Genomic DNA, 20,133 nt, shown 5'->3' on the forward strand with positions numbered 1-20,133 from the left:
AGGCAAGTGTGAATTTGCTTAGTACAATCTAACTTTAAATGGACATGTGGCTTAAACATAGGGGCAGCATGCATTTTTGTAGGCTTAACCAATCAATTTCATGATGCAGTTACTAGGGACCATGACGTTACAGTGACAGTTTGACTGGTATCCAATTAGCCCCTATATTTTTTGGGGGGCAAAAAAAACAGATTTTTCACTGATATCCCTTTTTTTTTTTTCTTTTGTATCCTATTTGTTTTGGGGGCAAACAAATTGGATAATTAACCTGAGAACACATAGAATCCGTGAACTTATGTGTTTTCGCCATCAGGTCCCAAAAACAAATCCCCAATTAGGGCCGGCATTGAGGCGGACTTTGGGGCTAATTAGATAGCCTCAGGGGATCAATTAGCATCTGAACAATGTTTGAAGCTAATTGGGTACCGCCATTTATGGCTGATAACCTTTATAACCTACCTCTCAATCTGAACCACCAAGTTGGTTTTGTGGACAAAACATAGGACATAATGTTCACCGAAGCTCTACCCTCCTCCCTCCATAAATTTGCTTCAGAATCAATTAAGTAAATAAAATGTACTACCAATCAACCCTTCATCTCCCTGTCTTCAACTACAAACATACTATATCTTGCTCATGCCTCTTCATTAATGAAAATATGTGTTTCCTTATGTGCCATGTTGGCAGTTGAACTGCCATGTGTTTGTGACGCCTGCTGCTGCCGCTTAGCTTAGTCAGCCAGATAGCTTGGTGCAAAGTTTGGGCTGAAACCAGATGAAAACAATATTGTGAGCTGGTCAAAATTGACTGGAAATGAGTGGAATTTAATGTTATTGAGGGTAATAATACTGTAGGAACAAAAGCCCAAATTGTGATTTTTAGCAGTTTATCAATTTTTGAAAAAAATTATAGATCCAAAACACACAAGGGCGGTTTTGACCAAACCAAATTCAGATCAAAAAATGAAGGAGATACAAATCCAAAACCAAAATACTGGGGTCGGCGCACATCCCTACTCTAAACTAGGGATGTGCACCGGCCACTTTTCATGTTTTGGATCTGGATCTTTCTTCATGTTTTGGATTTGGATTGGTTTTGTCAAAAACCACCCTTCCATGTTTTGGGTTCTGGTTTCTATGTTTTGGATCTGTATTTTTTTGGAAAAAAGCATAAAAACAGCTAAAATCACAGAATTTGTGGGTTTTTCTGCTCCTATGCTATTAACCTCAATAATATTAATTTACACTCATTTCCAGTCTATTCTGAACACCTCACAATATTGTTTTTAAGCCAAAAGGTTGCACCGAGGTAGCTGGATGAATATGCTAAGCGACACAAGTGGGCGGCACAAACACGTGGCCCATCTAGGAGTGACACTGCAGTGGCAGAAAGGATGGCAGTTTGAAAAACTAGGCCCCAAACAGTACATAATGCAAAGAAAAAAAAGAGGTGCACGATGGAATTGTCCTTGGGCCCTCCCACCCACCCTTATGTTGTATAAACAGGACATGCACACTTTAACAAGCCAATCATTTCAGCGCCAGGGTCTGCCACATGACTGTGGCTGAAATGATTGGTTCGTTTGGGCCCCCACAAAACAAGCTGGCAATTAATCTGTCCCTGCACAAAATGGCTCTATGGAGGCAAGATGTCGTCCTCCTCATCCACCGATTCCTCACCCTCTTCAGTGTTGTGTACATCCTCATCCTCACAGAGTATTAATTCGTCCCCACTGGTATCCACCACCACAGGTCCCTCTGTACTTTCTGGAGGCTGGTCTCCCTGGAAGAATTGATCATTCATTTTGATGAACATCATCTTCTCCACATTTTGTGGAAGCAACCTCCTACGCCTTTCGCTGACAAGGTTCCCGGCTGCACTAAACACTCTTTCGGAGTACACACTGGAGGGGGGAGCAACTCAGGTAAAATAGAGCCAGTTTGTACAGGGGCCTCCAAATTGCCTCTTTTTCCTGCCAGTACATGAACGGTCTGTCTGACATGCCTACTTGGATGTTGTCACCGATGTAATCCTCCACCATTCTGTCAATGGTGACAGTATCATATGCAGTGACAGTAGACATGTCAGAAATTGTTGCCAGGTCCATCAATCTGGACCAGATGTCCAAACTTGGTCCTGTCTGCCCTGCATCACTGCCAGCAGGTTGCTTAGGATACCTAAGTTGTTTCCTGGCAGCCCCAGTTGCCGGAGAAAATGAAGGAGCTGTTGACGCGTCACGTTCCGCTTCAGCTAACAGTGTTTTCACCAGCTGGTCTTTGCACCTCTGCAGGCTTGTGTCAGCCAGAAAAACAGAGACCACATAGGCTTTAAACCTAGGATTAAGCACGGTAGCCAAAATGTAGTGGTCTGATTTCAGCAGATTGACCACCCTCGAATCCTGGCAAAGCGAATGAAGGGCTTCATCCACAAGTCCCACATGCTGAGAGGAATCGCTCCATCTTAGCTCCTCCTTCATTTTCACCAGCTGCTTCTGCAAAAGCCTGATGAGGGGAATGACCTGGCTCAAGCTAGCAGTGTCTGAACTGACTTCACGTGTGGCAAGTTCAAAGGACAGGAGAACCTTGCACAACACAGAAATCATTCTCCACTGCGCTTGAGTCGGGTGCATACCCCTTCCTTTACCTATATATAGGCTTAAATGGCCTTTTGCTGCTCCTCCCCTCTGAAGCATATAGAGGGTTGAGTTTCACTGCATCATAACCTCTTGCTTCAGGTGATGGCGGGGCAGGTTCAAGAGTGTTTGCTGGTGCTCCAGTCTTCGGCATGCAGTTGCTGAATGGTGAAAGTGAGCAGAAATTTTTTTGGGCCACCCAAAGCATCTCCTGCACGCCCCTGTCGTTTTTCAGAAAATTCTGCACCACCAAATTTATCGTGTGAGCAAAACATGGGACTTGCTGGAATTTGCCCTGTTGTAATGCCCACACAATATTGGTGGCATTATCAGATATCACAAATCCCCAGGAGAGTCTAAGTGGGGTAAGCCATTGGGCAATGATTTCCCTCAGTTTCTCTAAGAGATTGTCGGCGGTGTGCCTCTTACTGAAACCGCTGATACAGTGTAGCCTGCCTTGGAATGAGCTGGTTTTCTGAGATGCTGCTACTGGTGACGCTGCTGTTGTTGCTGCATAAGGCGATACATCTACCCAGTGGGCTGTCAGTCATATAGTCCTTAGTCTGCCCTGTTCCACTTGTCCACATGTCCATGGTTTAGTTGACATTGGGTACAACCACATTTTTTAGGACACTGAGGACACTTATTCTGACGTCTCTGTACATTGTCGGTATCGCCTGCCTAGTGAAGTGGATGCACGTCTAACACAAACATAGCAGTCAAGGCCTCAGTTATCTGCTTTGCTTCAGTATCACTGCTGTCGTACTCCATACTCCTCGCTAAGGACTGTTGGAGGGTCAATTGCTTAGTAAAAGATGTAGTGGTTTTCCTACTTCCTCCCTGGGATGATGAACGACTCCCAGCAGCAGTTGGCATAGCAATGCAGGATCCTCCCGAGGAATCCCGAATAGGAGAGTCAGTCATGCCAGTGACATGGCCTGCAGGACTACTTCCGATCCCGACTGAGGAGGAAATTGACAAGGAGGGAGTTGACGGTGTGGTTTGCAGGTGTTGTAAATGGCATATTGGCAAGATTACATTTCTCCTCAGAAGATTTAAATTTATTTTTTAAGGTCATTTTCCTGAACTTTGCCATTTGGGATTTTATATGCCCTCTACTATGACATAGGGCATTGGCCTTGGCAGACAACGTTGATGGCATTTCATCGTCTATGTCATGACTGGTGGCAGCAGCTTCAGCACTAGAAGGAAGTGGTTTTTGATCTTTCCCTATTTTTTATTTTTATCGGACAAATTTTTGTCCTCCATTTATGTGATATTGATGCACGTGTGGCTAAGGCACACAGAAATATATTTATTTATTTTTTCCGACAGTTTGGGGGTGACACCACCCTACAACAGACGAGCACGCTTGGCGCTGCTACTTTGTTGAGGCACGTGCGACTACTGCGCACACAATTCACAAACACAGAAAAAAATTATTGGTTTATTTTGCACTTGGGGGGAGCACCCCTGATGGACAGATCACCCCCTGGACAACACTACAGCACCCCTTTAGGACTACAGCCTTTATGGGATGCTGCACAACACAGCCCAGCCAGGCCCTATAGACTTTGGAGTGGACACAGCCCCTATGGACAACTGACTGCACAACACAGCCCAGCCAGCCCCTGTGACAGCAGCACAACACAGCCCAGCAAGCCCCTATGAACAGAAGCACAACACAGCCCAGCCAGCCCCTATGGACTGAGTGGACACAGCCCCTATGGACAACAGCAACACAACACAGCCCAGCCAGCCCTAACTCCCACCCTCCCTCTTCACTGTTCACAGCCGTAGTGAAAAATGGCGCAGACGCGGCGATCTTTTATGGAATCCAAAACCTGCGAGATCCGACAGCGGAATTAATAAGTTTGTCCTCGATTTCAGATCAGTCAGGCGGGAAAACCCGAGCCGGGAACAGAGTCCGGCTCGGATCGGGGGGCTTGAGGGTTCGCATTTCATAAATCCGAACCAGCTCATCCCTACTCTAAACCTAGAAGTAGTAGCACAATTGGTATTTTTAAAAATATATATTTATTAACCACAATTATGTGAAGAAAAATCTGTGTAAATATGCTTAAGTTGCCCTATAATTATCAAGAAATGTTTCTTCTTGCAATCTGTCAATCTCTGTTAGCCAACTAGACGAAACACTTCTAGAGAAGTAAAATAGTATCTGACACTTTGGCATGTGTGTACACAGAAGGTTTTGGGAGCTTTTTATTTAATTTGTCTGTTTTACCAAAAAGAAAGTGTTTCAGCACGTTTATGGGTAAATTTACTAAGATTCGAGTATGATCGAGTTGTGTGTTTTTTTTTTGTTTTGTTTTGTTTTTTTGTTTTTTATAAACTCATTTAACATCGCCGAAACTCTGATAATTTGAGGCTCCTGAAACTCACAGATTTTACTAAGAAGTGAGTGTAGCTGAGAGTGAGTTTTCCGATGGTGAAGCAGATCGAGATATCTCCCCTGAGTAGCAAGTTTAGATGAGATTACTCACCCAAGATTGCAGTGTTTTCTCTCTGCAAAACTCTCCCAAACAAGCAGCCTGCACCTATCAGTGAGATATATGTAGGCTACTTGTGTGTTATACCTGTAAAAAAAAAAGGGGTTAAATGTGTTTTGTTAAAAATTACATGCGGTCTCCCCTTCAAAAAACATAACCAGCCCCAAATAACCACAACTCGCACACCGTATATAGTACAACTTTATTACATACTTACCTGCTGCCAGCTGGTCTGTCCCCTTGTCCATGTAGAATCCACTGGGAGTACCTGGAAAATAGATCCCATACTCTCCTAAAGCTGGCGCCGCTCTCCGTAGCATCTCCCTACTCAAAATAAAAAAATCGAGTAAACCGATCCAAGGCAGACAGGTGTAAGTATATGTTGTCACATATATTTACACTGCGCGAAATGACAGATGATCGCTATCATCTGTATTTCCCATAGACAATCAGCGCCCGCTTTTCATGTAACAGCCGCTCATTGGCTGGTTACATGTGGGTTCCAGCCAACGAGCATGTCCTACACACTAAACTTGTCAATGTTGTATCTTACTGTATGTTGAACTAAAGTGATGTTTCACAATCTCAACAGATCCTCGACTCCTGTCTACTCCACAATACTGCATGCAGCCTTTGCCTACCATCACACAGCCACAAGGTGAGAGCTACTGTAAGTACACTGTGTTTACTGGAAGTGCCCTGGGATTGTTTAATGCAACATGTTGTGGATCAGGATTGCTGTTTCAGTGACATGAAGAGGTGACTTTTAACGTGTAAATGATGGGGAAACAAATGTAATCGACAAGGTACCATGTAAAAAATTTAATGTGGTTCCTTTATGTCCAAAGTTCCACACATGATTCAGGTAAAAGACATTTAGGGGTCTATTAATTAAAATGCTTTCGTAAATATATTTTCTTTCATTGATCATTGCCGCATCAGAAACATATTTTTTTTTACGGTAACTTCTAAAGACAAAATAAAAAGTCACAAGGGCAACTGAGCTCAGCTCCCTGGCAGCACTAGCTGACAATGATAAATGTAGTCTTGCTGCTTGACAGGGCAGTTACTTGTCAAGGTGTGCCTGCATGAGCTTTATCAGCTTCTGTATGCACGCAGGGACTAGAAGCCTGGCTTCTATGTCTAGATTTATTGTTAAAAACACAATAAGCTTGTTTTAGAATAAAATGTAAAAAAAAAAATAGAAAATACGGTAATATATATATATTTTTTTAAATAAAGCATTTTTTTATTTTTTTTGCTGTGGCTAACCTTGGCTAGCACCGTCCTGCGATGGCATTGGCAACAGCAGCTGCACATGCTAAAATGGTTTCTTTATGCTTTGCAGGAGAAAGCATTGTAGAATGTACTGGATAAGGCTATCGCTGGTGATAGCCAATCTCCAGCAGAGGGTGTGCTAATGAATATTTAAATGCCCTAAATCCTTCAAAAAATAAAAGTTACATTTTTCTTTCAGGACTTAAGTCTTTGATAAAGAAACCCTATAAACTTAAGATTAATTGAAAGCCTACATAGGAGACCAGCTGATTTTGCCCTACATAATTTATTACTCAGGAACACAAAGCATTTGTGTAATAAGATAGTAGATTTCAACATATTTTATCATGGTTAAAACAAGTTTGTTTTTTGTTTAGTGTTTGTCTCATTTAGATGTTGTTCTCTCCCTCTTGCTCCAATCTTCACTTTGACAGTAGCCTCAAAATACTGTGTTGTTGGAGACGATGCTGCTTTCACTATCTGTGTCTGTGGCTTCCTGCCTCTCTGTAAACTTTGTCCCTGGTATAGGCGTCTCTACCCTCACTTACTTGCACAATAGAGAACAGGTCACTACCTGCCATGAGATCTGCTCATCTCATAAATGCCCAACTGCCATCCCATTACCAATAGCTCAAGGTATCCGAGCTCCCTTCCCAATACACAAAAATTACAGGTGGTGCTCCTCTCCCCAGTAGGGTAGAATTATCCTAACCCATGTATTGGTGGGGAGAGCACTACTGCCAGCCAGCCACTGCTACCATTTTTTCCTGCCACATGACACTTCAATAGGGAACACAAGCCACCACCATACTCGAACCTTCCAACATGACCCATTCCTTCAGGCACTAAATTTTCTGCTCCTGTATGTCCATAGGCAAACGCAGGGGGGTTTCCGGTTGCCTGGAAACTCCCCAGCCCAAACCATAACCACAATAGAAACAGTAATATAATAGAATTTTACTAGTGCTGCATGTTCTCCTCAGTTTCTCAAATGTAGTAATTAGCACCACCTGTGGATATATTTACACATGTCAGCCAGTAATAAATACACCTGTGCACCAACTAGGAGAGTTGGAAAACACGCAGTATTAGGGGTGCACTGCTATAGAACATCAATAGGGTTAATTATTAATACTGTATAATCATACACTATCCAGTGCATAAGGATACCAATATGTACATATATGTCCAGGGCAGTGCTAGGTTCTTCTGTTGCTCTCCCAGACTTGCTCCTATGCTCTGGAATGGTGCCCACATCTGAAATAAAAACATTTAGGTCAGACAGGAAGGCACTACTGCCGCATCTAATGCCTTACTGTGATTACTGGTCCTGTATATGCTGGAATTATGACACACAATACAATTTGCATGACTCATACTAAAACTGGTTAATTGCTAATTATTAATGGACTTGCCGCGCTCACTCACTAAATCAAGCATTTGGAAACACCCCTCCTAGATATCCTGCATTTGCCACTGCTATGTCCCACTTAATGTGTATATGCAGTCACCTGTGTTGAACTAATGGGTGGGAAGTCCAGGAGCAGAACATTTTGTACCAGATGGAAGGGGTCATGTTGCAGGGTATGCATACTAGACTTAAGAAACTCTCCTCAAAAAATGTTCAATAAACAAAAACAAACCTTCATCTGTGTCTTTGAAATCAATCACAGGAAGGGACACAACAATGCATCCGAATGTTAACATAAATGTGACCTCACCAAATTGACCCTTTTCTAAGCTAAATCGAATGCTACACCACTTAGATGGCCATACCACAAATGCCCTTGTTGGTTTTGAAACCCTGAATCCTGCATAAAAGAGAATATACTTGCTAAAACTTGAGAAAAGAGCAACAAAGTGGGGCCTTTTTCAACAATGTCTGGTTCACCTGAAATGCGCAGTGAAAGGCCATAAAAAGCTAACCAAAAAACAAAACCTCATAACCAGAACTACAAACAAAACTAACAAACCCCCAATATGCAAGTCATTGGTCATCTGAAATCCCAAAGAGTTGGGGTTAGCTGCTTCCAACCTTTTAAAAATGTCATAAGTTGAAAACTTGGTAAAATCCTGCAAACCATGCAAACAGAAGGGACACCACCAAATTGGACAAAGCAGAGGGGCTCTATAGCTGCACCTAAACCAGCAACTGAGGGGCACACACCTTGCCAGCATGAAAATAAATATGTATTTATTTAGATAAAATTTATTTATATAGTAATTATACATATAAATGGCTTTTGATGGGATGTAGTTGGGATACCTACAGCTGAAATCTCCACTTCCAACCAGAAGACCTGATGCTGATGCCGAAATACCAACAACCGGCATCCCGATCGTATGTGTAGTAGGCTGGTTAGTGTTAGCCACTTGGGGGGGGTGTTAGGTTTAGGCACCACTTTAGGGTTAGGTTACGGACAGGAGGTTTAGGCACTACTAGTGGGGTGTTAGGGTTTGACACCAAGGGGGGAGGGTTAGGTTTAGGCACTAATGGGGAGGGTTAGGGTTAAGGTATGGGGTAGGGAGGATTAAGGTGCACAAAGAAAGGTTAGAGTGTTAAAGGGAGAGGGTTAGGATACTTACCTATAATGCTGTCGGGATACCGAGCATCGGGATGTCGCTGTCAGCATTTTGACAGCTGGCATCCCAATTGCCGGTATTTCGCACCCAACCCATTTTAAGAATAGTCTAAAAACTGTTAAATAAAAAGTCAGACTATATATATATATATATATATATATACGCAGCATCCAACTCAGGTCTAGACTTTTAACAGTTTTAATACTATTCTCAGAACAAAAACCACCATTAACATTATGCTTTCTTTTTACAGGGCACTGTGCTTCATTAAAATAAGCCATGTAGGAGCAGTGTATTGTGTCATTTTGTTAAAAAATAAAATAAACTCCTTTTTATAAAAAAATATTAATATTAGAAGTGCTGTGAATTGATATGGACTGATCGTGATCCACAGAAGAGCAGGAGCAGCAACCAAGTACTGTCGCTGCAGCTGCTGCAAATCATGATGATACTAGTCCTTCAACATCTACTAAAGCCGGTGCTCAAGGAAATAGAGGGGTCGATTCAGACCCGGGTGCTAAGCTGCGCTCTCTTGCAGCCGTCAGGGACCGGGTATGCAAATTCCACGATCGCACGGCTTAAGGACTCCCTCTATGTTTTAGAGAGCGATGGCAGAGTGAGCGCACGCTGGTGTAATGATGCCAACTTTTCTTTCCTAGCACACGTCATTTCCAGGAAGTGTGTGACTAATCAGTAACATCAAGAGCCATCGGAGCTGCTTGCATCGCTTGAGGTAGACCTTACCCCACCACAAGCACTGCGATCACTGCAGGCTGAAATACAACAAAGTGATGTGTACAGTGACACCTCCATGCTAATTATGGACACCCATTAAACTCCGTTTTGATGCCTAGACAAGCCTGCGTTCGCACCACCACTCCCCCGTTCACGAGCACCTTCCCCTGTTACCACCCACAAATGGCACTATCTCTCACTCAAAGCAGTGCTCAGTCTGTGTACAACGAGCACACAATTCCCGATCGCAATGACTGGCTTGCGCATGCGCAGATGGGTGACAATCGCCCATAGCGAGCATCATCGGCTTAGCGTCCGGGTCTGAATCAGGCCCAGAGAGTGTAAGACAGGGCACCTGAAATCAAAACAATGTTCCACAATGTTAAAGAAGAAAACATCACCTCTAATAATAAAGGGAAAGTTTCATGCCAAAAAATATAAAATTGCCAACATGCCATACACCACATGCAGTGGCAAGGAAAGGCTCAGGCCTTAGTTTTAATTTGTGAGTGGTGGTTTTGCAACTGCTGCCAGTCAGGCATCTTCATCTGTTAGCTCATATGATAATGCAACACTTTCTCACTCGTTCTAGAAAATGTGTCAAAATTAAAACCAGCAAATCAGTGCAGGAAATAAAACACTAAGGCGGAAGTACAAACTGTGGGCCAAATTCAGCAGTGCATGTTAGTGCACTGCTGAACGCAGATTCTGTGCATGTGCAAAACGGGTCTGTGATCCCCTGTGTAAACTGACAGCAGACTGTCAGTGATTGACAGTCTGCTGCCATTTGAGGGCAAGGAGAGGGCGGCAATGACCTCAGTTTCCTGAAATGGTAGCGTGTCACTGGTGTCGGGAGAGGGGGGGGAGGAAAGAGGCCAGGATCTCCGTTGGCTGACTGAGATTTCCTGGCCTCTTCCTCACAGCTACTTAATCCCATGGGTCACCTTAGCTGGCTGATGGTCCACAGAATGTCCAATGCTGCATTGGACAATGCAGTTCGGATACAGAATGCAGCAGGAGGCTTGATGCCTCCTGCTGCATTACCATATCGGCATAGACTGAATAGCTAAGCTGCTTTCAAGCACCTTAGCTATTCCATATGAAGCTTATTCGGGCACTGTGCATTCAGAAATGTCACATCTCAAGAGTCTAAGTGCTATGTGTGAGTCTGACATATGATACTGTACTTATAGAGAAGCCTCCTTCCACCATTTCTGCACCCTCTGCAAATCTGATGATGAGAAGCATAAGTATAAAATGGTGACAAACAAATTGAGGATGCTACTGAGAAAATGCAACAGGTTGAGGGGAATATTTGTATAGCTGATGTCAGCGATAATGAGGATGTTGTTGATGAGGATGCTGTTTGTGTATGTCAGGCACCAGTGGGTTCAGTTCTTGCCCATTGTCATGCCTGGACATAAGACCAAAAAATCCATCTCTGTGTGGAATTATTTACAATTGACTGTTAAATAATCCTTTGCAAGAGGAAGCGAGTATGAAAGTGCCATCCAGTTGCACAGCAGATCACGGAAGCCATGACGGCTATGCTAGTATTAGATCTCTGTCCAATATCTGCCATTAATGTATCTGTTGTGCCCCCGCTATCAAATTCCATCTGTTTCATTTTACAATAATAGAATGCCACTTTCCTTATCAATTTCTGAAGAAAAAAGAGGCCAGTACCAAGCAAATATGCTGCAAAACACTGCAACCCCACCCATAAATCCATCACTTAAACCAACACCAACTAACGAACCTGCTCAGAAGCAGAGAACACACTTTAACAGCCAACTATTGGCACTTGTAAACTACCTTCAACCTTTGGGTTTTACCTCTAGACATATAAATTTCCTTCCTTAATTCTGAAAGGCTATTTGCTGCTGTTAACGTTCTAGTGTTCTGATTGGATGCAAGATATTATTATTATCCTTTATTTATATGGCGCCACAAGTGTTCCGCAGCGCCATACATAGTACATAGAACTAATAGGTGAACAAGTAACATACAGTACATTACAGTACAGGACAAGGACACAACTTATATACATTGCTGAAATAGTGATTAAAGCACTCACAATAAGCTGCCGGGAATTGGCGGTCCCGTGTTAGGTGCCCTAATGGGGAGTAGAGAGTAGAAGAAAATGTAAAGAGAAGCACATGAGGGAAGAGGTCCCTGCTCGTGAGAGCTTACATTCTAAGATATGGTTTCCATTCCCAATTCAATGCTGGGGTTTCACCGTCATGCAGTAGAGACCAATGTGGATAATAAACTGATGCTCAGACCTTAGTCAAATAAAGTTTTAAGTGTATAGTAGTTGTAGCTGTCTGACAAGTTATAAAGTTATATTGCAGTAAATAGGAAAGGGAAATGTAAATGTAAATGCAAGGTGAAAACTTTATATTGCAAGTCTAGAAATACCAGAAGGAATCATAAAAGTTAAAAGCATTTGCAAAACATACAATAGGGGTTTAGTCAAATAGACCATTAAATAACACGCAGTAAAGATGTTTGATTATGAAAAATGGTCTCTCCAAGTTCAGATGTTTTCTACAAGTGCTCCAAGCCTACCTCAAAATTTGTTGAGATGAAAGATCGCTAGTACTCTAGTCTACCTAACATTCCCTCAGAGGAAGGGTGTAGGATTCTCTCCAGTGTTGGGCAAACCTTCCATTTCAGCATTTCTCAAATGTTTCCACTAAAATGGTTTTTGTGTTTTCAGGTCAGCATAGTGAATAATGCTAGCAACCAAACCTTGCATCCATGACCACCTCCACAGTCTTTATAACATTTTGCCAGTATTGTACTGTCAAAGGACATGCCTGCCAAAGATGGAATGGTGTACCCAGGGCGGAACTGCATCTCCAACAGTTCTCCGATGTCTGATGAAACATTTGGGCAATGTCCTTTATGAAAAGTGGTAAAGTGGTGCATGGTAGGCCTTCCTTGGGCCTTCCCACCCACCCTTATGTTGTATATTTAAATAGGAGACGTGCATGGTTTAATAGACCGTGAAGTGCTTGATTTGTTTGGACCCTCTCAAAAGAAAACATCTTGGTGGTTTGGTTAAACAAAGCTGTCAATAGACTTTAGATAGCTAGCAGTGTTAATCTTACTCACAGTTGGAAGATGTTATCATCCTCATCATAACCCTTATCACTGTTGTTAATATCTTCATCCTTAAGTCTCAATATTAGCTTATCCCCACTGAAATTTTTTCAAATTTTGTTTTTTGTGAGTAGCCTCCTGCACTGATCTCTCACTAGGTTCCCAGCTGTGTTAAACACTCTTCCAGAGTACATACTGGTGGTTTGGTAACAAGAACATCATTGCTTGAGCAAGGGGCTCCAAATTGCATTTTTTCCCTCCCAGTATTCAAATTGACTTTGTATAATGCTAATTTGTACATTATCATTCAAGTAATCTATTATTCTATTTGTGATTATTCTATCAGAATTAGTCACTGTAAAGTTGTGTGGGCAATTCTTTTAAGCATGATTAGATCTCAATATGTTTCACTCTGGTCTGCTGAATTGACTCATCACCCTTAGTGGGTCTCTTGGAAAAGGTAAAACATTTTTCTGGCTGCATATGCAGGAGAAATTGAAGCAGGATGCATTGCTGTGTCATGTGCCACTTGAGCTGACAACTTGCTCATAAGAAGCCCTTTGCAACTCCTAATATCTGTCAGTTGGAAAGGAAAACACTACATAGGACTTAAACCTAGGATCAAGCATGGTTCCAATTGGAAGATGTTGCTGAAGCATATAAAAGGTGGAATTTCACCTTTTATAACTACCTCTTGCTACAGTTGGTAGCATGTGAAATTGAAATTTGTTGCAACTGTTGCAATCTTCTATATGCAGTTACTGAATGCAGAAAATACCCAGACATTTTATGGGTCAAAGTCAGCATTTTCTGCATGCACCTGTAGTATTTTTAAGGAATTCTGAAACACCAAGTTTAATATTTGTGCATCTATTGAAATTTGCCCAGTTGAAAAGATCATAAAACTTTGCTTGCATTATTGGAAATTACAAATCCTGAGGAGAGACATAGCAGGGTAAGTAATTTTGCTATCCTATCCATGAGTTTGTCTCTCAGATTCAAGCCAGTGATAGGCTACTCTCTATCTATGAATGAGATGACATTGTGTGCTAGATACTGATGCTGAATGTGATACACCCACCTTGTGGGCAGTCCCAGTCATGTAATCTTTTGTGTGACCATTACAGCTTGTCCACATATCTGTAGATAAGTGTGGTTTGTTGGTACAATGGCATTTTCTACATGTGAGAAATTGCTATTGCTATTCTGGTAGATTAGAATTAAAATTAAATTTGGTATTGGGGACACACTGTCTCAACTAATCGTCTAAAACCAAATTAATTGATGGCCTATATTGGATGCATATCTAATGCTACCATAGCAATCACTGCTTCAGTGACCTGTTGTGCAATAGGATGCCTACTGTCATAGTTTGTTCCTCTTGCAAATTGTTTCAGTCAATTGTTTGAAACTACTAGGGGTGTATTTACTAAAGTGTGGGTTTTTAGAAGTGGAGATGTTGCCCATAGCAACTAATCAGATTCTACTAAACCTTTATCTAGCACCTTCTAGAAGATAATGGCTAGAATCTGATTGGTGGCCATGGGCAACATCTTCACTTCTAAAAACCTGCACTTTAGTAAATATACCCCTTAGTCTTCTTGGTCCCCTTCTGTGAGGACTATTCACTCCCAGCAGGCAAGGATTCTTCTTAGAACTCCTGGATAGGGAAGAGTCTGTTTTCCTTTTACAAATTGGGTGCAGGATTACCTCTGATCATTCATGAGGAGGTTAGTGATGAAGTTATTGGCAGTGGAGATTGCATGTGCTGGGAATCATCCATGCTGCTGGCAGCTGATCCTGGACTGCTTGTTATTTTACATGATTCTACTGATTTTAATAAATAAATTGCATGAACACGTTGTAAATGACATAATAAGTAAGGTGCCTACTTGGTTAACGTCACTACCTCTACTTACTTTGGCTTCACAAATGATACAGATGCCTTGACAAATGTCAGAATTTGTGTAAAAATTATTCCACACTCCAAAGTGTCTCTTTTTATCTTATGCCCAAACATGATAATGTTCTTCTACTTATCACTGGCAAGAACTGCTGCCACTGGTTGTTGACTTTGACACAATCAACATCATCCTTCTGAATCTTAAACTGTTCTTTCCTACACATTCATCATCAACATCCTCATTAGTGTCAGATACAATTATCCTCTTCAGCCTGTTGCACTTCCAAAGTAGCATCCTTAATTTCTATGTCTAAGCCACCATCATCATTACTTTTACTACAACTCATATTCACATTTTTAGAGGGTTCAGAAATGGTGGAAGAAGGGTTCTCTGGAATTGCAGTGTCAGAAAGTGAAACCTACCCATAGAATGCTTGGACACCCTTAGACTCTCCTCAAGAATCTGAAGTTTGTGAACACTGTTGTTCTTCAGACTTATGGTGGAATTTAATTAGCTGCAGTAATTCAAGTGGCACTGAAGCTGGCAGTTATTCCCAATAATTACCCCATTTTCATGTTTGCGCATGCGAACAGACATAGGTCTGTGATCCTATGGGATTCACCTAAATACACACAGAATCCATGATTTCTTTTGCACAAAAAAGGCATGTAATTAAATACTGTAGCACAAAAAACAGTTTTTCGTGTGCAAAAAATCAATGAGGCTAATTGAATTCCCTCTTGGTGTTTGTTTTAGTGCAATGATTTGCCTGTTTGGCTCTGGCTTTTGCATTGTATGTTCTAATGTATGAAAGAACAGTAGCAGGACCACCACTTGCAAAGAAAGACCATGGTCTTTAGCCTTTCCTTGCCACTGCATGTGCTGTATAGCATATTGGATATTTAACATTTTTCAGCAGTACCTAACCACTTGCCTGGCACGATCACATTAGATATGACCACACCAGGCTGGGCCTTCCCTGACCAGGTCACACCTGATGCCTTGACCAGTCGAACACCCTGTGGGCGGCTGTTGGAAGATTATTTTCCAGCAGCCACCAGTTTTGGAGGGACCTCCCTGTCCCTCAACACCCATGGCTCCACCCCTAGTGTGCCCTGATCACTGTGGGCAGCAGCGGCAGACCCCCTCCACCCAGCTGCTGCAGCCGCCGGGATATTGTGTAAAAGGAGCAAGATTGCTCCTTTTTTATACCCTGTGGTTGTTCCTAGCTGTCGCTGGGGACATGTGAGTAGGAGCTGGTCTGCTCCTGTCTAATTCTTTATCAAGGAAAAGAGAAAAGGGGGAATAAATACCTGCACTCTATCATATAATACAAAACCCCTATATGATCTTAATATAATATCTATTCGTAGTCATGGGGGTGCAGCCCTAATCAACCAAATTGAATCATTTATTAGAAAAAAGAAAAAGGAGTTGATGGTAATGGGCGCAAAAATCAAATATATTACAAGATAAAATTTAACTTTTAATTGTTATTACCTTAAAACGGATATCCCAATAAGGGAAAATATACAGTGAAATATAAAGTAAAAAAATTGATATCAAAACAAAACATACGTAAATAAAAGAAAGGCAGGTCCACTGATGTGTTGTTGTGCAGTATTGACTAATGTCAAAACATATATTGTCGGGAGGAATCCCTACACACAATGGAAAGCTATTATCAATTAATACCTCACCACTATGGATGCTATGATAGGTATGCGACAAAACAAATATTCATTAACTATGGACTATTGTTGTGATAATGTAAGACCATAGCCCTTATATTATTAGGTTCATAAGGTAAGTATATCATCCACTGTAATGGGTGTGCCACAAAGAGGGATTGCTTGTATTAATATTGTCTAAGCACCACTTCAGATTTGTCGTGGTAATTACCGATTACACCTCTTGGTAAATGCCAATATTTTAGGGTATTGTATATCACATCATGAAGGTATCTCTTATTATACAATTACTAAAATCCTTCAATTGAAATGATACCTATATTTTTGTATTAAAGTATTTGTTTCCCATACATCAGCAGTTCACTGCTGTTAAATTACATCCAAACGGAAAAACATCGGCATATTAATATACTGTCTTATTAACTATTTGTTATGGGCTGGTTATAATCCAGTCCACAATGATATAGATCGTTTATTGGTATTAGTTGTATTTAAATTTAAGAAATTCACATCCCTAAATATCATATATATGGACCTGCCGTTCTTTTATTTACATGTGTGTTTTGTTTTGATATCAATTTTTTTACTTTATATTTCACTGTATATTTTCCCTTATTGGGATATCCATTTTAAGGTAATAACCATTAAAAGTTAAATTTTATCTTGTAATATATTTGATTTGTGCGCCCATTACCATCAACTCCTTTTTCTTTTTTCTAATAACTGCTCCTGTCTAAACCTGACAGATGCTCTTCTCTGCAGCTGCTGGGGTAAAGTGATGAAGGGAGTAGCTCTGCACCTTTATATACCTGTAGGCTGCAGAGTGGAGCAGCCACCTGGACATTTGTAACGTAATCAGTGCCCCCCTCTGCCAGTTTATAAATATAGCAGATGGGATGGTTAATGACCATCGATGGTTAATCACCAGTGGTTTTGCCATCAATTTGAAGAACTAATTGTACTCTCCTATTGATGGCACAAAGCCAGGCAATGGTGTTCTTTTTTTTTTTTTTTTTTTCTTTTTATTCAGCAGTAGTACATTGAGTATAGCTCCACCCCCTACACAACCCGCAGTGCCCTGCCCTCGATTGTGATTGGTCCCTTGAGTCAGAGCAGTGATGACCATTGGTGGGCGAAACCAATGATGGTTCCCCGTTGATGGTTTCATACCATTGAGGTTCGCCACCAATAGTACCATCGATATTTAACCTACCAATGGCCAACCCTACATAGCAGTGCCTCTGCTGCCCCCGCATGCAGTGATTTTTTTTTCCAAAATATTATTTGTAGAATATTGTGTTAAAAAAAAAAAAAAAGTATGTATACATACATATATATAAAAATACTAGCCAGTTAAGTGGTTAGGATTGTAAAATGCATCGTACTTTTTTGATTTTAGGTGCTCTTCCTTACACCTTCTTTAACCTCATTTTAAAATGTAGATGTTGAAGTATTATGTCTGCCAGCAGTAGTACTAGGTTTCTCTTCTTCTATCGACTGATCCATGATTAATTTATCTTTTACACCAGGATAGGAGTGAAGCTAGCTACTATAGTTGAGCTTATCTGCCACCACACAAAGTGAATGTACAATGAGCGAGGGAAATGAAGGAGTTACCTTTTACCATACAGTTTTATGAACACTGCAGATTTTTTTGATACCAGATAAAATATTTTTTTTTCTTTTTTCCACTTTAGTTTTTTTTTGTGGTACAACTAATGGGGGCAAGACTACAATACCGACAGTGCATTAATATACACTGCCTTTGCAAGACGTGCACTTTTTTTTAATATTGTTTAAATTGATTTATAAACTGCACATAAAAAGTATTTTTTTAATTCTATTCTTTTTTAGAGGAAAGAGGTGTTCTATCTTTGACAGCAGCACAGTCATTTTTGGACAAATAATCTTGTACTCACACTGCTGGTCTACCCTCATACACAAATGACAATATAAATTGTATACTGCAGTGTTAGATTAGATATCCTTGTGAAAAAAACAAGTGCAAGAAGTTCACTTTGGCAATATATATACAACAGCCTGTTCGTTGTTCTATTATATCTGACAAACTAATATATAGTAGCCTGTTTGCAGTGCACTGGATTGCAGTTGCTAGCTAGTGAACCTGACAAAGACACACCGTAACAAACATGCTTGCAGTCACCCTTCAGCCTACTCAATCTGCCTACTACAACTCTCTCTAATCTAATACTATTGCTAATGGTGTTCTAATGGAATTTTCTGAAGCACAACTATCGCCCACATCCTCTCGTGTGAAATGTCGTCTGATCAAGAGGGATGGACTGTTTTATATACAATCCAAAACACACAAGATCCGAGGTTTCCATGAAAATTAAGTTTTGCCTCCTTTTCGAAGTTGGCATGAAGATCTGAGCTGGGATTATATTCTCATCAGAAACCCCAAATTCTGGTGTTTTCAGTTTTCTGGAAAACCGTTCCGCTCATCTCTATCTTTTACACCAATGTCACTGTATGATGTGTGTTTTTACTTAGTTATTTAAGTTGTACTCTGTTTTAATGCTCATCTGAATTATAGAATGTTTAAATTTATAAAATTAAATTCTGAAAATTATTAATTAAATTAAATATTGCACAAAAAAATAAAAGGTGGAATTCTGTATGTGGCTTCTTGGGGTCTTCATATGTTGCAAATGGTGTGTGCAGGTATTTTTATTGTATAGTTATGTAGGCACACACCAGCGAATGACTCAAACTATGAACAGTCCAGCCCAGTGGTGTTGGTTTATTGAAGGATAGTCGTACTCACTGTTATATGTATATTGGTAATGGAGCAGAGCTTGAGCGGCGTGGGATTCCATTCAGCCAGTGAGTGTATGCTGCACACTGGTAGTGGTGCAAGGATGCTGGAACAGATTTAAATGTAGGCATTACCCTGGTCTCTAATAGGAACTAAGCGGGAAACTTCCTTCTCCCACCATGTTACTCTCACAGTACAGACAAGATGACACCGGCACATGCTCAGTAGCGAGCGCGGTGTGCCATCTTGAAACAGGGCACAGAGAACAGGAATACTGGAGTCCATCAGACTAGAGTCTGTGCAATAGCACAGTCCTCTTTCAATAGCCCCCCACCCTCCCTCGCTACAAGCCTACAAACACTTAATTTCAACATTTATGTCGCAACCTGTATCAAATGACTTCTAGTCCACTTTTACTCAAAAATCATAAGTGAATGTGATGTGGCCCCTTTCGTCAGCACATCTGCAGGATTATCCTCTTTCAACATGATCAGCCTTTCAGCACTTTTTTGCCAAATTGGTGCCTGTTACATTTGGTCCTTAATCTTGTTATATGTGTATGCTGTGTAAATTTTAATTGTTTGTTTTCTTTCTTAAAGCCTTGGTATATTTTGGCTTATACTAGTCATAAAAAGACAACAAAACAAGGTGTTTTTAAATTGTTTTTTGTAAATATGGTTTTGACTGTTGGATCTTCACTTAATCCAGTTCCTATGAATCAGTGTATACATTAAACCTATCTTCCAGCCCCCTCCTTTGTTTTTGTTGTATAGCTATATCTGCAATTTGTACGCCACAACAACCTAAAGTTCTCTGTCCGCAACCAGCTCCCGGTTTCTCTGTAGAACTTGGAACCCAACCACCGGCTGCATACATTGGTAAGTGCATGCTTTTCATTTAACTAATTGTGTAT

General features: G+C 41.0%; 1 protein-coding gene across 3 annotated transcripts in view; it reads left to right on the forward strand.

Moving 5' to 3' along the window:
- Positions 1 to 20,133, forward strand: part of LOC148534549 (lipopolysaccharide-induced tumor necrosis factor-alpha factor homolog) — a 132,765-nt gene that overhangs the window by 7,366 nt on the left and 105,266 nt on the right. The window contains exons 3-4 of one of the 3 annotated variants that reach the window (XM_088466912.1): positions 5,735 to 5,812; positions 19,994 to 20,098. In XM_088466912.1, coding sequence (XP_088323038.1) covers positions 5,735 to 5,812; positions 19,994 to 20,098 — 183 coding nt within the window. Of the gene's footprint in view, positions 1 to 5,734; positions 5,817 to 19,993; positions 20,099 to 20,133 lie in introns of all 3 variants that reach the window. The other 2 variants (XM_088466913.1, XM_088466911.1) reach the window with 2 other exon arrangements.

Source organism: Taudactylus pleione, unplaced genomic scaffold, assembly GCF_031769625.1.
Source record: "Taudactylus pleione unplaced genomic scaffold, aTauple2 ptg000066l, whole genome shotgun sequence".
Lineage (NCBI taxonomy): Eukaryota > Metazoa > Chordata > Amphibia > Anura > Myobatrachidae > Taudactylus > Taudactylus pleione.